This window comes from Oncorhynchus nerka, linkage group LG26 (genome assembly GCF_034236695.1).
Source record: "Oncorhynchus nerka isolate Pitt River linkage group LG26, Oner_Uvic_2.0, whole genome shotgun sequence".
Lineage (NCBI taxonomy): Eukaryota > Metazoa > Chordata > Actinopteri > Salmoniformes > Salmonidae > Oncorhynchus > Oncorhynchus nerka.
Window position 1 is genome coordinate 37,457,500 of NC_088421.1, and position 16,579 is coordinate 37,474,078.

The 16,579-nt window shown below is 40.1% G+C and overlaps 1 protein-coding gene across 3 annotated transcripts; it reads left to right on the forward strand.

The window, feature by feature from the left end:
• Positions 1–512: 512 nt before the first annotated feature.
• On the forward strand, positions 513–12,858 carry LOC135564718 (cytochrome P450 2K4). 3 transcript variants are annotated; one of them, XM_065010612.1, is made up of 10 exons: positions 513–619; positions 1,540–1,642; positions 3,341–3,503; positions 4,539–4,688; positions 4,875–5,035; positions 6,161–6,340; positions 9,398–9,539; positions 10,818–11,002; positions 12,019–12,160; positions 12,273–12,858. In XM_065010612.1, the coding sequence occupies exons 2-10, from the start codon at positions 1,598–1,600 to the stop codon at positions 12,458–12,460; spliced, it is 1,356 nt and encodes a 451-aa protein (XP_064866684.1). In that variant the 5' UTR covers positions 513–619; positions 1,540–1,597; the 3' UTR covers positions 12,461–12,858. The 3 variants fall into 3 exon arrangements, with proteins under 3 accessions (XP_064866684.1, XP_064866683.1, XP_064866682.1); XM_065010611.1 differs by having other exon boundaries at positions 517–619; positions 1,455–1,642; XM_065010610.1 differs by lacking the exon at positions 513–619 and having other exon boundaries at positions 1,261–1,642.
• Positions 12,859–16,579: the final 3,721 nt, after the last annotated feature.

Sequence of the window (16,579 nt, forward strand, 5' to 3'; positions counted from 1 at the left end):
GGCTAAGGTGACTTCTGTTAGTTATGCTTCCCTCTTCAAGAAGAGGTTTTCAGACTTTTACAGAGATTTGAAATGTATTCTGTCTTTGGAATGTGTAAACTGACCTTTGTAACCTCGTGGCAGAGGGATTATTGGGATCCAGCCTGACCTGTTCTTCCTCTCACTGTCTGCACTGAAGATAGTTTTATGTTTCTAATATTTTTTTGAACACACACAAGAATGGTGTATAGGTATACAAGACAGGTATACAATTCTTATCTAAACATAAAAGAGCAGACAGAAACAACAAGACCCAGAGTTCAAGGTACAGAGTTCAAGGTACAAAACAAATAATACAAAACACGACATACAGAACAAGGACATGTAGAAAGAAAGAGGGTAGATGTCACTTATTCCCCCCCTTAGTCCCCCCTATTCCCCCCCCCCCTCCCAACTGCTCACGTGGCAGGGCCAGCACATCTTGCCCAAAGGTAGATTAATATATTACAATTGAGAGTGCGTTAAGACAAAATGGGAGGAAGAACTAGGGACTGACATTTGGGTGGCAGACTGGGAAGAGAGCTTGGAGTATATCCACACATGCTCCATTAACTCCAGACATCGTCTCATACAATTCAAGGTATTACACAGATTACACTATTCCAAAACTAAACTGCATAGGATATTTCCTGATACATCCCATTTGTGTAATAAATGTCAGGCTGCGCAGGGTACACTACTCCACTGCTTTGCCCTATGCTCTAGCTTGCATGGTTATTGGTGTGGAATTTTTGGGATCCTCTCTGAATTTTTGGAGACTTCAATAGACCCAGACCCTCTTCTGATAATCCTGGGAGTGTCTGAGTCCCTAAACGGATGAACCAACCCCCCAAAACAACTAATCTCTTACGGTCTCATTTCGGCAAAAAAAACGAATCTTGTTGTTTTGGAAAAGGAGGGAAGTGCCCTCTACCAAATTATGTCTCAGTGAATTGGCAAACACTGTATACTTAGAAAGAACTAGATATATTCTGAACAATAAATTATCAACATTTGATCAAATCTGGCAGCCTTTCCTCTCCTACTTGGACGAGTTGGCGCTGTGAATTTGTACTTATTAATGTTATCTGCATGGCATTCGATGTATTACCTTTTTTGGAAAGACCAGGACACAAATCATATGGAGAGTTTGTCAATGACCTGCAGGTGAGATCATGTGAGTTTCACAATTATATGTAGACAGAGCTGCTGGAGTTGCATTGTTTAGCTCCTCCTCTGAGGTTGTACCCTCCCTCTTCTCATCTTGCTCCAATAGGGTAGGGTGGGGAGGTTATACAAATAGCATTCATTGGAGTTCTGTTGTCATGGAAGTTCTCTGAGCACACACACTTGTTCCATAACGGAGCATTAGTGTGTTTTATTTTTAGCCCAGTATAAGGTGTATGAGCTCAGTCTGAAGATGTCTCTTATGGAAGGTCTTCTACAGACATCAAGCACAGTGACACTGCTGGGTACTGTGCTGTTTCTACTGGTCCTCTACCTCCGCTCCTCTGGTTCCAGCTCTGAGGAACAGGGGAAGGAGCCTCCAGGACCGAGGCCGCTGCCCCTGCTTGGTAACATGCTCCAGCTCGACCTCAAGAAGCCCTACTGCACTCTCTGCGAGGTAAGATGAAGTCATCCTTTGCTTTCAGAACAAAACATGTTGATGTTGACTTGATCTGTGAGATTTGATCTGTTTTTTGCTTTTTTACCAGGTTTGAAAAGTTCAGTAAGCAAACTGATGAATGAACTCTGGCACATTGTACATGCTTTTACCTGGTTAATGCTGTTTAGTGTTCTATTCTGTAGTGTATTTCAATAGATATGTCCTACCCAAGTAGCCTGGTCCCAGATGTTTTTTGTTGGGAACCAGGCTATGGACAAAATACTTTGTGACAGTGACTAATGTGTTGCAAGGAAAGAGATGAGGCCACTTTAGAATATTGAAAGTAAAGGGGATACCTGGTCATTTGTACAACTGAACTCATTCAACTGAAATGTGTCTTCCGCATTTCACACAACCCCTCTGAATCAGAGAGGTGCGGGGGGCTGCCATAATCGACATCCACGTCTTCGGCGTCCGAGATGCACCCTAGAAATATCCCTTCAGGGATCTTGTTATAACAGACCTGGGTTCAAATACATAGTGTACTTAATTATTTGACATTTTGTGTTTGAGTATTTTGTAATACACAGCCAAGTAGTTGTAAATACATGCCACTTGTAACATAGGAGCAGTTAATGACCGGTGCAGTTAATGACATGACCAGACAAACAATACTATCTGATGACGGATTATAAAATAGTGCTTTTTAAAGGGTAGGTAATCAAGGGAGTAATGAAGTCCAGGTGTGACTGACGATGAGTCGCAGGTGTGCGTAATGATGGTTGCCATGTGTGCATAAAGATGGGTTGCCATGTGTGCGTAATGATGGTTGCCAGGTGTACATAAAGATGGGTTGCCATGTGTGCATAATGATGGTTGCCAGGTGTGCATAATGATGGTAGCCAGGTGTGCATAATGATGGGTTGCCAGGTGTGCACAATGATGGTTGCCAGGTGTGCATAATGATGGGTTGCCAGGTGTGCATAATGATGGTTGCCAGGTGTGCACAATGATGGTTGCCAGGTGTGCATAATGATGGTTGCCAGGTGTGCATAATGATGGGTTGCCATGTGTGGATAATGATGGTTGCCAGGTGTGCATAAAGATGGGTTGCCATGTTTGCATAATGATGGTTGCCAGGTGTGCATAATGATGGTTGCCAGGTGTGCATAATGATGGGTTGCCAGGTGTGCATAATGATGGTTGCCAGGTGTGCACAATGATGGTTGCCAGGTGTGCATAAAGATGGTTGCCAGGTGTACATAATGATGGTTGCCATGTGTGCATAATGATGGTTGCCAGGTGTGCATAATGATGGGTTGCCATGTGTGCATAATGATGGTTGCCAGGTGTGCAATAAGATGGGTTGCCATGAGTACATAATGATGGGTTAACAGGTGTGCATAAAGATGGGTTGCCAGGACCAAGGGTTAGTAGACCGGTGACATTGGGAGTGGGAGCTTGACACCAATACTTTCCAAATGTATTTCCAATAAAAAACTTTGTCTAAATACTAATTGTTTAAGTAATTCAATTACATTGACTGGTATTTGAACGTAGGTCTGACATCAACTGTAAACCACTGTCTTCACTCTATTTCTTGACTGAAACATGTTAAACAAGTTGTATGTGATGTCCAGTTATGTGCTTAGTCATATAATATTATGAGACATAACTGAGTCTATGGTGTACTTTATGTATACTTTATCTGTCCAGCTCTCCAAGAAATATGGTTCCATCTTCACGGTTCACTTTGGACCCAAGAAAGTTGTTGTTCTGGCAGGATACAAGACGGTCAAGCAGGCGCTGGTCAACCAGGCAGAGGACTTTGGTGACAGGGACATCACACCTGTGTTCTATGATTTCAACCAAGGACATGGTAATGATATTTTACTCTTATGCTGGCTGTGTCCTATTCTTAAAGGGATAGTTCACCCAAATGACAACCTGTCTTATTGATTTCCTTAATCTGTAAGCAGTCTATGAACAAGCTAAAACAGTAATCCATGTGTTTGTTCTCCAATGTATGTGTTGGCCACAAATATGAGCATAGGATGAGTCAACAACATTGTGGGTATGAGTTAACAAATTATTAACTTTTAAAAGAGAGATTTCCACCTAACAATTACTTTAAATAAACTTTATTGAGATACACAATCAATTTCAGACACTTTGAGATGAGTTGGAATTTAAATGCATTACAATCTGTTGAAAGTCTTATTCCAGCCTGGTGGAACGAGTCTGATTGCTGCATTCACCATTCTGATTTGCTGCATGTATATCAGCCTGCCCTTTATCCAGTAGATTGGCTTTTGGAATAAGCCAGAAAATGTCTGGTCCAATCAGTGCCCTCGCAGAAACAGTGGTTGGGTTTACAAACAATGTTGCCAAATACTGTGTTTGAATTAGGCTGTCCTCTGATTGGTTGAAAGTGATCCAATAGCTGACAAGTTAATTTTTAATAATACCACTAATTTCTGACATTTGAGACTAGAATGGTGAATGTAAAGATCAGACTAGAATGGTAAATGCAGAGGTCAGGCTAGAATGGTGAATGCAGAGATCAGGCTAGAATGGTGAATGCAGAGATCAGGCTAGAATGGTGAATGCAGAAATCAGGCCAGAATTGTGAATGCAGAGATCAGGCCAGAATTGTGAATGCAGAGATCAGGCTAGAATGGTGAATGCAGAGATCAAGCTGTCATCCTCTGCAAATAATATAAATGTCTAAAATAGTTACAGATGATCATGACCAGAAAGGATGCAGAGATACTTAGGCAGATTATGTATATATATATATATATATATATATGTATGTGTGTACATGATCATTATTAAATGGCATATTATAGTAAATATAATTTATTAATATTACACTTTGAATTGTCATGGAAACAAACTACGTTCTCTACAGGGATTCTGTTTACCAATGGAGACTCATGGAAAGAGATGAGGCGCTTTGCCCTGACAAACCTTAGAGACTTTGGGATGGGCAAGAAAGGGAGTGAGGAGAAAATCTTAGAGGAAATCCCCTACCTGATTGAAGTGTTGGAAAAACATGAGGGTAAGAGAATCAGTATCTCTACACTAGTAGTAGAAGTAGTATGATGTATTTATAGGGGATGCCTAGGCTTAATTGCCTGGTAAAAAATCAGGCTATTTTAAACCACATTATTAGTAAATAGCTAAGTGATCGTGTGGGTTCTGGAAAGCTTATTTTGTAATTAATTAGATGTTTTGTCTATTACAGGTAAGGCATTTGACACAGCACAGCCTGTGCTTTATGCCGTCTCCAACATAATCTCGGCAATTGTCTATGGCAGCAGGTTTGAATACACTGACCCCCTATTCACAGGCATGGTGAACAGGGTCAATGAGAATGGTCACCTTATAGGTTCTGCATCATTGCAGGTAGTCTGCTTATTCAGACCATTTTGTTTTTACTGTATTTTCTGAGGAAATAATGTCTGTCTCAGTGCAATCAATAAAACAAGGAAACAGAACACCTGTTATGAATTCTTGCAACTTAAAATGTTTTATTATATACATTATATACAATATTCATGATGTATACGTATAACATATCAAATAAAATCCTCATAGCCCAGTCCAAGCTCTTTGTCCTGGCACACCAATGGTGGAACCAGCTTCCCCCTGAAGCTAGGACAGCAGAGTCCCTGCCCATCTTCCGAAAGCACCTGAAACTCCATCTCCTCAAAAGTATCTTAAATAAACCCCTCGCCCCCACCCCCCCCAAAAAAAGTTCCTGAACAACAGGTTTCTAGCTCTGACTTTGCTGACTTTTTCCTCAAAACTACTTTGAGAAAAGTGCACTTACTATGCCTGTGACATGTGATTGTCCCACCAAGCTATCTTAAGATGAATGCACTAACTGTGAATCGCTCTGGATAAGAGCGTCTGCTAAATTGCTAAAATATTTTGTACAATTAATTATATAATTGTAATTATTATATATGATATGGTTACATAATAGCTAGTGATGGGCACCGATATACAAAATTATATCAATATCAGTACTATTTTTGTGATTCCATATCGTATCGGTTTGCATAAAATATATTGCACCTGTGTATGTTCACTTATCTGTTCACTTCCATGGCTCTTTGAAGTTCAGACAACTGTTAGCAGATTGTCCGTTGGGCCAGGCGTGAATATTCTGGTATTATAATATTGTATTCATACTGGTTAGTTAGGGAGGCCTATATTATAGGACCATCAACAGGCAATTAATTAAATATGCTACATTTAGAGCCTGTGAGGTCTGTTTGAGGGTTTTGTGTATGCAGGAAAAGTAACGTGTTCTTTTTACAGAATAGTAAAAATAATAAACTGACATTACAATATGCCTTGCTCATATCGATGTCAAATAATATTGAATATCACTATTGGTGCTCACAACTAATAATTACATATTTATGTGCATCACATTTGTATTTAATGATCTAATCATAGTTGTGGTGTGTTATAATTAATATAATATTGTTTTATGTGTATTCTACCTGAATCTCTGTGTAGATGTACAACATGTTTCCCTGGTTGGGTCCGTGGATAAACAATCTGACACATCTGAAAAAGAATGTTGCTGATATGAAGATGGAGGTGACAGAGCTGGCGAGGGGCCTGAAGGAGACTCTGAACCCTCATATGTGTAGAGGCTTTGTGGACTCGTTCCTCGTCCGAAAGCAGACCCTGGAGGTATGAAGACTTCATGCAGAATCTGCATCTCACTCATTCATAACAAAGTGTTGCATTAATATTGCTCAGTATGACTATACAGAATAGAATTAATCAATAAGGTCAGAGGGGGTGTGGTATCTGGTCAATTTACCACAGCTAAGGCACTGCATGACGCGAAGTGTAGTGCCTGTATACAGTCCTTGTTTATTGGCCATATTCCACAAAACCCAGAGGTGCCTTGCTGGTGTTATAAACTTCATACCAACACAATTAGAACAGTAAATAAGTAATTTTGCGCCACACTAGTGGTATATTGTCTAAGTTACCAAGACATTCGGATAATCAGTATCCAGGAACAAAACTGCCGGGTTTATAGTACTTTTTACACCACCTTGTGGTTCACTTTGCTGCTGAAAAACACAACTAACTTCAGTTGTCCAACACTAACATCCCACTGGGCACAGACGTCAATTCAACATCTATTCGACGTTGATTCAACATAATTTAATTAAAATTATGTGGAAAATGTTGATTCAACCAGTTTGACTGAATGCCAGCTGAGGGAGGATCTAACTAGTTCTCTGTATCAGTAGAATCACATGTAAACTCAGACTCAAACACTAAAACAGTTCCTCAAGCTGATTTAAAATAATGTGTTGATTATCTGTTTTGTTTGCTTTTGTTATTTTCCATATTATTTCTATCTCTGATAAGCTACACAGGAAATGGCAAAAAATAGCACATATTATATTAACCATATAATTTTATTGGTACATTTGGATAGAAAACACTCTAAAGTTTCTAAAACTGTCAAATTATGTCTGTTTATAACAGAACTGATATGGCAGGCGACACCCCGAGGACAAACCATCCCAAAAAAAAGAAATTCAGCCTACCACTATTTTCAATGGCTATCACTTTTATTATAAGTCCTCCCAGATTGCAGTTCCTAGGGCTTCCACTAGATGTCAACAGTCTTTAGAAAGAGTTTCATGCTGGGTTTTTGGAAAAATGAGCCAGAAATTGTATTTTTTCTAGGTGGCTCCCATTTCGCTATAGTGTTTCCAAGCGTGTGGAAGAGAGCGCGTTCTTTGGTATTTTTCTCCGGTAAAGACAATAACGATTCTCCGTCTTAAATGTTATTGTTTATTTACGTATCAGGGTACCTAAGGTTTGATTATAAACGTTGTTTGACTTGTTTGGAAAAGTTTATTAGTAATGTTTGGGATTCATTTTGTATGCATTTTGATGGAGGGAAACTGGGTGGATTATTGACTGAAGCGTGCCAGCTAAACTGAGTTTTTATTGATATAAAGGACATTATCGAACAAAAGGACATTTGTGATGTAACTACCGTCCCACCTGCCCATAAGACGTTTTAATATATGTAGCCTTAGAAATAAGGTTAATACAATTAATAACTTGCTAACATCAGATATGTATTCATATATTAGCCATTTATGAGACTCACATCGATAATTCATTTGATACATCATTAGCAATACAATGATATAACATCTACAGAAGACACAGGAATGCATATGGGGATGTTGTTGCTGTACATATTCAGAGCCATATCCCTGTAATGCTTATAGAGGATCTCGTGTTATTGCAGGTTCACCTGCCTCCTCTGAAGCCTATTTTAGTGTAGCTCCTATAGGCCACCATGTTCTAACTGTCAGTATCCAGATAATGTGTGTGAAATGCTTGATGGGGGCTCCTGAGTGGGGCAGAGGTCTAAGGCACTGCATCTCAGTGCTAGAGGCATCACTACAGACCCTGGTTCGATTCCAGGCTGGCTCACAACCGGCCATGATTGGAGTCCCATAGGGCGACGTACAATTGGGCCAGCATTGTTAGGGTTTGGCCGGGGTACGCGGTCATGGTTAATAATAATCAAAGATGGGACTAAAATAGTGTATGAGATCATACAAACGATTTTCAATTCAAATGAAATTGTATTTGTCACATGCCGAATACAACCGGTGTAGACCTTAGAGTGAAATGCGTACTTACAAGCCCTTAATCAATAATGCAGTTTTAAGAAGAAGAAAAAAGGAAAAAAACATTTTGCTGTGACTCTTATGTGGATGATGTTAAAAAATATTTGTTGGTCTGATATGATTAATAAGGAGCATCCAGACGCTGCACTTGATGCATTTATGAATTGCTTCTTCTAGTTATTGATAAGCAGCCTTTAATATTAGTGACCATAACGTGTTGAATAATCCTATGTGTTATGGCTTTTCAACCTCCGCTCTGAATCCACAATATGGCAATCTATCTAATAGAACCCAAGGGGGGTTTCTTTAATGGAAGCTTCTCTAATGTTAAACATGTAAAGTGCGGTGTACTGCATGGCAGCTCTCTTGGCCCTCTACTCTTTTCTATTTTTACCAATGACCTGCCACTGGCATTAAACAGAGCCTGTGCCCATGTATGTTGATGATTCAACCCGTCAGCAATCACAGCTAGTGAAATCACTGCAACACTAAACAAAGAGTTGCAGTCAGTTTGAGAATGGGTGGCCAGTAATAAACTGGTCCTGAACATATCCAAAATTAAGCATTGTGTTGATAAAAATCATTCCCTAAGTTCTGGACCTCAGCTGAATCTGGTAATCAATGGTGTGGCTGAGGATATTAAATTACTTGGTGTTACTTTAGATTGTAAACTCTCATGGTCAGAACATATTGATTCAATGATTGTAAAGATTTGAAGAGGACTGTCCGTGAAAAATAGATGCTCTGCTTTTTTTCAATCAAATGTATTTATAAAGCCCTTCTTACATCAGCTGATGTCAAAGCGCTGTAAAGAAACCCAGCCTAAAACAGCAAGCAATGCAGGTGTAGAAGCACCACTCTCCACAAAGCAAGCTCTAGTTTGATCTTATCTTAATTATTGTCCAGTCAAAATAAGGGCCAACTTAAGCTGCCCAGAACAGCATGACACATTTATCTCTTCATTGTAATCAGAGGGCTAATATCAATACTATGCATGCCAGTTTCTCTTGGCTAAGAGTTGACGAAACGGACTGTACATAACTCATGTCATCTGAGGGTTTGTTTCTGTTAGGAATCTGGCAATATGGATTCTTTCTACCATGACGACAACCTGGTATTTAGTGTTGGTAACCTGTTTGGTGCTGGTACCGACACCACCGGGACAACCCTGCGCTGGGGTCTGCTGCTAATGGCCAAGTACCCCCATATACAGGGTAAGGATTGATATAAACACAAACACATGAACGCACACACACACACCACAGGAGGCTGCTGTGGAGTGGTATCAAAAATATGGAAACCATGTGTTGGCTCCGTTCCAGCCATTATTATGAGCCCGTCCTCCCCAATTAATGTGCCACCTGTGACACACAGACATTAAACAGTAAAGCACTCATGGTGTTACAAGTTATAAACCTTGGCAAAAAGCCAGATTGAAGAATATATTATGAAACTAGACAAGGATGGCTTGGTTAATGAAGGTTAAACGTTAACTGAGGAACTTCCTCAGAACAGCCTCAATTCGTTAGAGCATGGACTCTAGAAGGTTTCGAAAGCATTCCAGAGATGCTGGCCCATGTTGAATCCAATGCTTTTGACAGTTGTCAAGTTGGCTGGATGTCCTTTGGGCGGTGGACTATTCTTGATACACACTGGAAACTGTTGAGTGTGAAAAACCCAGCTGCGTTGCAGTTCTTGACACATACCGATGCGCTTGGCACCTTCACCATACCCCGTTCAAAGGCACTTAAATCTTTTGTCTTGCCCATTCACCCTCTGAATGGCACACATACACAATCCATGTCGCAAGACCCACTGGTTGACGCTTATTTATAAAACCCTCTTAAGCCTCACCCCCCCCTATCTGAGATAACTACTGCAGCCGTCATCCTCCACATACAACACCCATTCTGCCAGTCACAGTCTGTTAAAGGTCCCCAAAGCGCATACATTCCTGGGTCGATCATCTTTTCATCTCTTCATTCAAAGACTCAATCATGGACAGTCTTACTGACAGTGGCTGCTCTGCGTGATGTGTTGTTGTCTCTACCTTGCCCTTTGTGCTATTGTCTGCCCAATAATGTTAGTACCATGTTATGTGCTGCTACCATGCTGTGTTGTCTTAGGTCTCTCTTTATGTAGTGTTGTGTTCTCTCGTCGTGGTGTGTGTTGTCCTATTTATATTTAACTTATTTTTAATCCCAGTCCCTGTCCCTTCAGGAGGCATTTTGGTAGGCCGTCATTGTATATAAGAATTTGTTCTTAACTGGTTAAATAAAGTCTAAATTGTATTCAGGCTTAAAACTCCATTGTTAACCTGTCTCCTCCCCTTCATTTACACTGATTGAAGTGGATTTAACAAGAGACAGTAAGAGATCATAGCTTTCACCTGGTCAGTCTGTCATGGAAAGAAGAGCAGGTGTTTTTAATGTTTGTATACTCAGTGTACATTTCACTGTATTAACTCCAACCCTCCCTCCTTTCTGTCTCAGATCAGGTCCAGGAGGAGATCAGCAGGGTCATAGGAAGTCGTCAAACCTTGGTAGAGGACAAGAAGAACCTGCCCTACACTGATGCAGTGATCCATGAGACCCAGAGACTGGCCAGCATTGCACCCATGGCCGTCCCTCACACCACCAGCCGAGATGTCACCTTCCAGGGATATTTCATCAAAAAGGTCAGATACCTGGATATCCAAATCTCTGTGTTTATTTTGTGACCAACTTCAAATTGTCTTTTTTTCTGAAGGGAAGTTACAGATTCAAAAACAATAAAAGAAATGCATATAAATAGAAGCCCAATCCATTCCTCCCTTTAGTCCCTATCCAACCCCGCATCCTCCTTCCCCACCTGGAAACCATGCCTCCCACCCACCTGTATAAATGTATGGTTGTGATTACAGGATGCCAAGGTCATATTTTTCTATTGTAACATGTGAGCTGGGAGTCGTGAAGCAAGTTCAGGGAGTTAATCAATAAACTAAACATAATACAAAACAAGAACAAACAATACACAGACATGAAACAGAAACAACGCCTGGGAAGGAACCAAAGGGAGTAATATATGGAAGGTAATCAGGCAGGTGATGGCGGCCAGGTGAGTCTGAGGTGCTGGTGCGCGTAATGATGGTGACAGGTGTGTGTATATAATAATGAGCAGCCTGGTGACCTAGTGCACCGGAGAGGGAGTATACGTGACATCTATATTCTGTTCCAGTTAAATGATTGTTCAGATTGAATTAGATCTGTGGACCATACTGTTTAAATGGCTAGCTCAGAATATGAGCTTTCCAAAAGTTGTTTATATATTATAGAGATCAGTTCATTTGGGAGCCCAGATAGTGTATTTATAAATCTATCACTGGAAGGTTTGGTAGTTGGGTTTCCCAAGGGACTCTGTAGCAGCATAGCTGACTTTAGTAGTAAATATAGAAAAAAAGAGTTGTATGTATCTTTCAAATCTTGGAATGTTCTCAAACCATTTCTGTCCATGATATCGGTAAGGATTCTACATTTGGGGGATGCAAAAAGACGGCATCCAGAGCACAACACATTATTGTGAAATATTGGAGTATGGGCATGCCATAAGTGTATATTTCTGCCTGAAGTTGCAATCCATTCCTATTAAACAACGTTTTACTCTCATCACTTTTACTCTGAAAATAAGGGGTCCTATGCTTCACCCTTACTGCAGGGGACGTCTGTGATTCCTCTACTGACGTCGGTCCTACAGGACGATAGCGAATGGGAGAGCCCCAACACCTTTAACCCCTCACACTTTCTGGATGAGCAGGGAGGATTTGTCAAGAGGGACGCCTTCATGGCCTTCTCTGCAGGTAGATTAACTTCATTATATAACAAATAGTTTAATTGCAAGAAGTAGATCAATTCAGGTTGCCTTTTGGACAGACTTCATGCTATTTTCTGTATCTTTGGCCTCTCTCGCAGGTCGTAGGGTGTGTCTGGGGGAGGGTCTGGCCAGGATTGAGCTCTTCCTCTTCTTCACCTCCCTCCTGCAGCGCTTTCGTTTCTCTCCTCCTCCTGGAGTAACAGAGGATGATCTGGACCTCACACCATTACCGGGGTTCACCCTCCACCCTTCACCTCACCAGCTGTGTGCTGTGAGCCGGGTCTGAGATTTGAACATGAAAATATTGGTGGGGCAAAAACTCAATAAAAAAAGCTAAAATGCATCAAAATCACTACACATTAAATGTACAATTATAAAAAATTATCCAGGAAATGAGCTTGCGCAACACACAAACATTATTATATTTCGTTTATGATCGGTTCATAGGCTACTTCCAATATCTTTTACATTTAATTACACTGAAGACTATGGTTGTGGAACATATTTTTATAGAGTGAAGTCTATTTTACTTCATTTTCATCATCGGTCTGCAGTATTGCTAAATTGCTAAGTATTGCTAAGAGTATTGGGACGCAGTCCAACACGTTCTGAGGGTAGTTGCATCCACCTGTCTGTTAATAAGATATTCCTGTTAATAATAAAGCAACAAAGTTTATAAAGCTTCTCCTTCGTTTCAATCATTGCATCATAAATTCCATGGGTTATTAAAACAGGGTGTTATCCTGTTCTAACAGTGCCTAATAAAACAGGGTTTTATCCTGTTCTAACAGTGCCTATTAAAACAGGGTGTTATCCTGTTCTAACAGTGCCTAATAAAACAGGGTGTTATCCTGTTCTAACAGTGCCTAATAAAACAGGGTGTTATCCTGTTCTAACAGTGCCTAATAAAACAGGGTCTTATCCTGTTCTAACAGGGTCTTATCCTGTTCTAACAGTGCCTAATAAAACAGGGTCTTATCCTGTTCTAACAGTGCCTAATCTTATCCTGTTCTAACAGTGCCTAATAAAACAGGGTCTTATCCTGTTGCCTAATAGGGTCTTATCCTGTTCAGTGCCTATTAAAACAGGGTCTTATCCTGTTCTAACAGTGCCTAATAAAACAGGGTGTTATCCTGTTCTATCAGTGCCTAATAAAACAGGGTCTTATCCTGTTCTAACAGTGCCTAATAAAACAGGGTGTTATCCTGTTCTAACAGTGCCTAATAAAACAGGGTGTTATCCTGTTCTTCAGTGCCTAATAAACAGGGTCTTATAACAGTGCCTAATAAAACAGGGTGTTATCCTGTTCTAACAGTGCCTAATAAAACAGGGTCTTATCCTGTTCTAACAGTGCCTAATAAAACAGGGTCTTATCCTGTTAATAAAACAGGGTCTTATCCTGTTCTAACAGTGCCTAATAAAACAGGGTGTTATCCTGTTCTATCAGTGCCTAATAAAACAGGGTCTTATCCTGTTCTAACAGTGCCTAATAAAACAGGGTGTTATCCTGTTCTAACAGTGCCTAATAAAACAGGGTCTTATCCTGTTCTAACAGTGCCTAATAAAACAGGGTGTTATCCTGTTCTAACAGTGCCTAATAAAACAGGGTCTTATCCTGTTCTAACAGTGCCTAATAAAACAGGGTCTTATCCTGTTCTAAAACAGTCTTATCCTGTTCTATAATTAAAACAGGATAAATCACTAGAATTCAAATGCTTTTTTGACAACACCCCTTTTGATTTGAATGAAACCTTCCATACATATTTGCCAATTGTAAAAGTGCTCAGAAAGTGATTTATTATATAAATATTTTTATTCCCAACAAATTTGACGACCTGGTTGTCGATAAACCAAAATACACATGTATTTGTTGCTGGTATGTACTGCCCCCCTGCTGCCATGACGGATGCTATTGGTGCTATATTTTGAATGTATAACACCTGTTCTGTCCTCGGACTGGGTCATTTTAGGGGATTTGAATCTGGATTAGCTATCCCTGGCTGCAGATCAATTTAAGTTTATATGCATAGATTTTTATCTTACTCAATTGATCTCAAAACCCACATGGCCCTGTTAACTCTTCATTGATTGAGTTCATTCTTACTAATGACCCCCATAAATATTTGTGTAGTGGAGTATTTGCATATGATCTCAGTGATAATTGTCCTATAGGATGTATTAGAGATACGACACGGAAAAACACTAATCATGGTTTAATTAAGAAACATTTTTTTTAATGTTTCTGCTGAAGGGTTTTTACATAACATGTTCTACTCTGATAAAACCACTGTCTCCTGTATTCCTGACCCTGAGTTGGCTCTAGAAAATGTCTCCTCAATAAATAAATATATACACTACCGTTCAAACGTTTGGGGTCACTTAGAAATGTCCTTGTTTTTGAAAGAAAAGCACATTTTTGTCCATTAAAATAACATCAAATTAATCAGAAATACAGTGTAGACATTGTTAATGTTGTAAATGACTGTTGTAGCTGGAAACGGCTGATTTTTAATGGAATATCTACATAGGCCCATTATCAGCAACCATCACTCCTGTGATCCAATGCCATGTGTTAGCTAATCCAAGTTTATAATTTTAAAAGGCTAATTGATCATTAGAAAACCCTTTTGCAATTGTTAGCACAACTGAAAACTGCTGTACTGATTAAAGAAGCAATAGAACTGGCCTTCTTTAGACTAGTTGAGTATCTGGAGCATCAGCATTTGTGGGTTCGATTACAGGCTCAAAATGGACAGAAACAAAGACCTTTCTTCTGAAACTTGTCAGTCTATTCTTGTCCTGAGAAACGAAGGCTATTCCATGCAAGAAACTGAATATCTCGTACAACGCTGAGTACTTCTCCCTTCACAGAACAGCGCAAACTGGCTCTAACCAGAATAGAAAGGAGTGGGAGGCCCCCGGTGCACAACTGAGCAAGAAGACAAGTACAGACAAGTACATTATTGTCTAGTTTGAGAAACAAGTCCTCAACAAGTCCTCAACTGGCAGCTTAATTAAATAGTACCCACAAAACACCAGTCTCAATGTCAACAGTGAAGAGGTGACCACGGGATGCTGGCCTTCTAGGCCTCTTCACTGTTGACGTTGAGACTGGTGTTTTGTGGGTACTATTTAATGAAGCTGCCAGTTGAGTACTTGTGAGGCGTCTGTTTCTCAAACTAGACACTAATGTACTTGTCTCTTGCCCAGTTGTGCACCGGGGCCTCTCACTCCTCTTTCTATTCTGGTTAGAAAATGGTACTGGTTAGACTGGTACTGTAAAAAAATATATATTTCATTAAAATCATTCAATAACTTCGTCTTAGTGGCGATAATATATTTTCATGCTAATTTTATCTTACCTACAAGATGTTAGGTTGATCATTGTGGACAATATCAGATTTATTTTAAGTACACAAACTATACATTTAGCAATTTTTTGTGGTATCACAACGCAGAAGTGTAAAATGTCTCCAGCTGTGTATTATAAAGTGCCTTCAGAAATGATTCAGACCCGATTTACTTTTTCATTTACATTACATTTAAGTCATTTAGCAGACGGTCTTATCCAGAGCGACTTTTTCCACATTGTTACGTTTCAGCAGTATTCTAAAATGGATTAAATGAATAAAAATCATCAATCTACACACACAACCCCAGAATGACAACGCAAAAACAGGTTTTTAAACCACAAACAGATACCTAATTTACATAAGTGTTCAGACCTTTTCTATAAGACTCTAAATGGAGTTTAAGTGCATCCTGTGTCCATTGATCATCTTTGATGTTTCTACATTTTGATTGGAGTCCACCTGTGGTAAATTCAATTGATTGGATATGATTTGGAAAGGCACACACCTGTCTATATTAAGGTCCCACAGTTGACAGTGCATGTCAGAGCAAAAACCAAGCCATGAGGTTGAAAGAATTGTCTGTAGAGCTCAGAGACAAATTTGTGTCGAGGCACAGAGACTCTTCCTAGAGCTGGTCGCCCGACAAAACTAAGCAGTTGGGGGATAAGGACCTTGGTCAGGGAGGTGACCAAGAACCCGATGGTCACTCTGACAGAGCTCTGGAGATCCTCTGTGGAGATGGGAGAACCTTCCAGAAGGACTACCAGCTCTGCAGCACTCTACTAATCAGGCTTTTATGGTAGAGTGGCCAGACGGAAGCCACTCCTCAGTAAAAGGCACATGACAGTCCGCTTGGAGTTTGCGAAAGGCACCTAAAGACTCTCAGCCCATGAGAAACAACATTCTATTGTCTGATGAAACCAAGATTGAACTCTTTGGGGTGAATGCCAAAAGTCATGTCTGGAGGAAACTGGCACCATCCCTTCGGTGGGGATGTTTTTCAGAGGCAGGGACTGGGTGACTAGTCAGGATTGAGGGATAGATGAACAGAG